The sequence below is a fragment of the Temnothorax curvispinosus genome, unplaced genomic scaffold (genome assembly GCF_003070985.1).
Source record: "Temnothorax curvispinosus isolate PA1 unplaced genomic scaffold, ASM307098v1 QBEX01004965.1, whole genome shotgun sequence".
Classification (NCBI taxonomy): domain Eukaryota; kingdom Metazoa; phylum Arthropoda; class Insecta; order Hymenoptera; family Formicidae; genus Temnothorax; species Temnothorax curvispinosus.
The window spans coordinates 1-4698 of record NW_020214745.1 but is presented as its reverse complement, the minus strand read 5'-3'; the positions used below and the strand labels follow the sequence as shown (position 1 = coordinate 4698).

The following is a 4698-nucleotide window of genomic DNA, read 5'->3' as shown; positions in this document are numbered from 1 at the left end:
GTGACTAGGTATCAACAAAAAAATCCAGAAATGCACAGAACAGCAGTGACTAGGTACCAACAAAAAAATCTAGAAATGCACAGAACAGCAGTGACTAGGTACCAAAAAAATAATCCCGAGGTGCACAGAGAGGCAGAGTCTCGATATGAACAAAGTAATCCTGGAAGAAGAGTAGAAAGGCGAATACTTCCGTGGACGGTTAAAGCTCACTCAGGTATGGCATATGATCCAGACGTGGCTATGAGACAGAGAGCACTATAGCTTTGGGAACCATGAGTCACAAGTGCAAATATTGCAATGCTCTTAAATGGCAGGAAGAATCCCCTGGCATGTGTTGCAGCGCTGGAAAGGTGCAACTTGCACCCTTAGAACCTCTGCCCGAGCCTCTATATAGTTTGGTAATGGGCAGACATCCAAAGCACGTTCACTTTATGAACAATATTAGAAAGTACAATGGTTGCTTTAGTATGACATCATTCGGCGGTAAGCAGGTTCTACAAGATGGCTTTATACCGACCTTTAAAGTTCAGGGGCAGGTATATCACTTGGTAGGAAGTCTGCTGCCATTACCTGAACAGGAAGCTCAATTTCTTCAAATTTATTTTGTGGGAGAGAATGACAGGGAAGTGCGTTTAAGATGTAGCAATTTTTCAGATGTCAAACAGGGATTAGTCAAAGAACTACAGAGAATGCTACATGACGTCAACACCTATATAAAGGACCTGAAAACCACTTTGGATAAGGTATCTCCAAATTGCAAAAAGTTTGAAGTTGTTATCCATGCAGACAGAAAACCAGATGACGCTCATAGAGGTTGCTTTAACGCACCAATAGCAAATGAGGTAGCTCTGGTGATTGTGGGTCAGGAATTCAACAAGCGAGACATCGTGCTGCAGAGCCACGATAACAAACTGCGGCGCATCAGCGAGGTCCACCGGTCGTACGACGCCTTGCAGTACCCGCTCATGTTTTGCCGTGGCGAGGATGGATACTCGATTGCCATTCCTCAGCGAGACCATCAGACCAAGTTGCAACATAAGAATTTAGTTTCCGCAGCGAGCTTTTACTCATATCGAATTATGATTAGAGAAGGGGAAGTCAATCACTTAGTGTACTTCCGTTCTCTTTTTAGTCAGTTTCTGGTTGACATGTACGCCAAAATAGAGACAGAAAGGTTGAACTATATTAGGAACAACCAGGCGCAGCTTAGGGCAGAAAGCTACATTCACCTGAGGGATGCCGTGGGAAGGCAGGATGCTGACGTTTCTCGGCTGGGTAAAATGGTGGTGCTTCCGTCATCTTTCACTGGAGGACCTCGCTACATGCATGAGCGGACACAAGACGCAATGACATACCTTCGCTACCACGGCCGTCCTGATTTGTTTATCACTTTTACCTGTAATCCAAAGTGGAAGGATATAACAGATGCATTATTGCCTGGGCAAAAAACTCACGATCAACACGACATTATAGCAAGGGTATTTCATCTTAAGGTGAAGAAAATGATGGCTCTATTGAATAAAGGTAGTCTGTTTGGAAAAGTGTGTTGCTATATGTACTCTGTGGAGTGGCAAAAGCGAGGTCTGCCTCACATACACATATTGCTGTGGCTAGAGCAGCGCATCTTCTCTGATATGATCGACAAAGTCATCTGTGCAGAAATACCTAATCCTTTAAAAAACTCTCTTCTACACAATATCGTTAAAGCCAACATGATTCATGGTCCATGCGGGGGCTTAAACCACAATTCGCCTTGCATGAAAAATGGTAGCTGCAGTAAGAGGTATCCGCGAATATTTCAAAATAACACTCAGACAGGAGGCGATGGATACCCACAGTATCGGAGGAGGTCTCCAGCTAATGGTGGATACACCGTAGAAATCAATGGAATAGAACTGGACAATCGTTGGGTGGTGCCGTACAACCCTGTATTGTTACGTATTTTTAATGCTCATATTAATGTGGAATTATGCAATTCTGTAAAGTCTATTAAATACATTTGCAAGTACGTGAACAAGGGAAGTGACCAGGCGGTTTTTGCCCTGGAGAGTGAGAAGGATGAGGTGAAGATGTACGAGAGTGGGCGGTACATTAGTAGCTCAGAGGCGGTTTGGAGAATCTTGGCGTTCCCAATACATGAGAGGTACCCCTCTGTCTTCCATCTCAATGTTCACCTTGAAAATGGTCAGCGTGTGTACTTCAACTCTACAAACTTAATTGAGAGGATGAATAACCCACCTCAGACAACACTATTGGCTTTTTTTGAACTTTGCAAAACTGACGAATTTGCAAAAACTCTCCTGTACTATGAGGTTCCTTCATACTATGTTTGGAAAAATAATAAGTTCGAGAGAAGAAAGAGGGGGAAAGATGTGGATGGTTGGTCAGGAATAAAGAAGGACCACGTACTGGGAAGAGTGTATACCATCCATCCAAACAACACTGAGTGTTATTATCTACGTTTGTTGCTACATGAAATTCGAGGTCCAACGTCTTTTTTAGATCTGAGGACTGTGAATGGTGTCCTCTGTTCCACATTCCAGTCTACATGCAAGGCATTAGGTTTATTGGAAGATGACAAGCAATGGGACAATACCTTGGAGGAAGCTGCATTATGTGATTCACCTTTAAAGCTGAGGGAGCTTTTCACAGTGATGTTGGCATTTTGCCAACTTTGTGAACCTCTGAGTCTTTGGGAAAAGTACAAAGACAGCTTCTCAGAGGATATTATGCGACAGGTAGAGAGAGAGTTGAAAGGTAGTGCGCAGAACATGATAGATGAGGTGTACAACAGATGCCTGGTAATGATTGAGGACGCAGTGATGTCTTTGGGAGGACAGGAGTTGGAACAGTATGGCCTGCCTCAGCCAAAAAGGTTTGGAGAGGTATTGGGGAACAGAGACTATTTGAGGGAGACAAACTACGATGTAAATGCCTTGGAAGAAGTGGTATTGAATAACGAGGGTTTATTAACAGATGAGCAACTCGCTGTCTATCGGCAGGTTCTTAGTAGCGTAGAGTCAGGAGATGGTCAGGTATTTTTCTTAGATGCTCCAGGTGGTACTGGGAAAACCTTCCTCATCAACTTACTTCTGGCGAGGGTAAGGAGAGAACGTGGAATTGCCTTGGCTGTTGCGTCGTCAGGTATCGCTGCTACTTTGTTGGAGGGAGGGAGGACCGCTCACGCTGCTTTTAAGCTTCCTCTGAATTTAATTCAAACAGAAATACCTCTGTGCTATATTTCAAAACAAAGTAACATGGCTAAAGTACTACGGGATTGTAAGCTCATTGTTTGGGATGAAAGTACCATGGCACATAAGGGGGGTTTTGAGGCATTGAGCACAACCCTCAAAGATATTAGGAATAACGATGGAGTAATGGGGGGAGTGACCGTGCTGCTTGCTGGAGATTTCAGACAGACTTTGCCAGTAGTGCCAAGGGGAACTCGAGCAGACGAAGTTAAGGCGTGTGTAAAGAAATCACATTTGTGGTCCCTTATCAGGAAAATCTCTATCAGGAAAAACATGAGGATACACTTGAAAGGTGATGTTTTTGCAGGGCAATTTTCAAAACTACTATTAAAAATTGGAGATGGAGAGTATCCTGAGACGGAAGGAAAAGTGATTATTCCTGCAAATCTAGGTTTAGTAGTAAAAAGCCTAGAGAGTCTTATTAATAAGATATACCCTGATATTGCGGATATCAAAGAAAAATCTATGGATTGGCTGTGCGAGCGTGCCATTCTGACCCCTAGGAATGATAAAGCTGGTGTCATTAATGACATTCTTCTTAAATCATTCGAGGAAGGAGAAATGAATTACAGATCTGTGGACTCGGTGGTAGATACGGATGACGCGGTCAACTACCCAGTAGAGTTTCTTAACATAATGAACCCTCCTGGCTTACCAGCCCATAAGCTTTTTCTTAAAGTGGGGGCACCAGTGATGTTGTTGAGAAATTTGAATCCGCCAAAACTTTGCAATGGCACAAGACTTCAAGTGAAGGCTCTACATAGAAATGTTATCGAGGCCACAATATTCACCGGATGTGCACGGGGAGAGACGGTATTTACACCACGCATACCACTAATATCGTCAGAGTATCTTTTTGAGTTTAAGAGGTTGCAGTTTCCTATCAAAGTTTGTTTTGCGATGACTATCAACAAGTCCCAGGGGCAGTCGTTAAAAGTAGCAGGAATTGATTTAAGTGAAGACTGTTTCTCACATGGGCAGTTCTATGTGGCATGTTCGAGAGTGAGCTCACCAAACAGTCTTGTGATACTAGCGCCTGAAGGGAGAACCACTAATGTGGTATACAAAGAAGTTCTAAAATAGAAAAAAAAGGTTGTAGATATTTTTGGAGCATTTTTAAAAAAAAATTATGATAAAAAATATAATGTTCGCATGAGAGAGAAAAACATGTATGTGAAAGACATCATGCCTGTTTGAGAAAACAAATAAGGAGAAAAACATGTGTGAAAGAGATTTATATAATTTTGCTAATTTTTATGGAAAAAATGACCTAATTTTAAAAAAGGTGAGAGAGTAAAAGACACCATGTCTGTAAGAAACACCATATCTGTAAGAGACACCATGTCTGTAAGAGATACCATGTCTGTGAGAGACATGTATTTAAAGTAATTAAATACGGGAAGAAAGCACGGATTTCTTTACAGTGGAATAGGCCTACTGGGGAAAC

At 42.3% G+C, this 4698-nt stretch overlaps 1 protein-coding gene across 1 annotated transcript; it reads left to right on the top strand.

The window, feature by feature from the left end:
• Window positions 1–272: 272 nt before the first annotated feature.
• Window positions 273–4334, top strand: LOC112454296. Its single transcript, XM_025015592.1, has one exon. It carries the CDS (start codon window positions 273–275, stop codon window positions 4332–4334), a length of 4062 nt encoding a protein of 1353 aa, XP_024871360.1.
• The last annotated feature ends 364 nt before the right edge of the window (window positions 4335–4698 follow it).

Excerpts from the sequence above, each read along its gene's own strand:
- LOC112454296 (XM_025015592.1), top strand. The coding sequence starts at position 273 with ATGAGTCACAAGTGCAAATATTGCAATGCTCTTAAATGGCAGGAAGAA.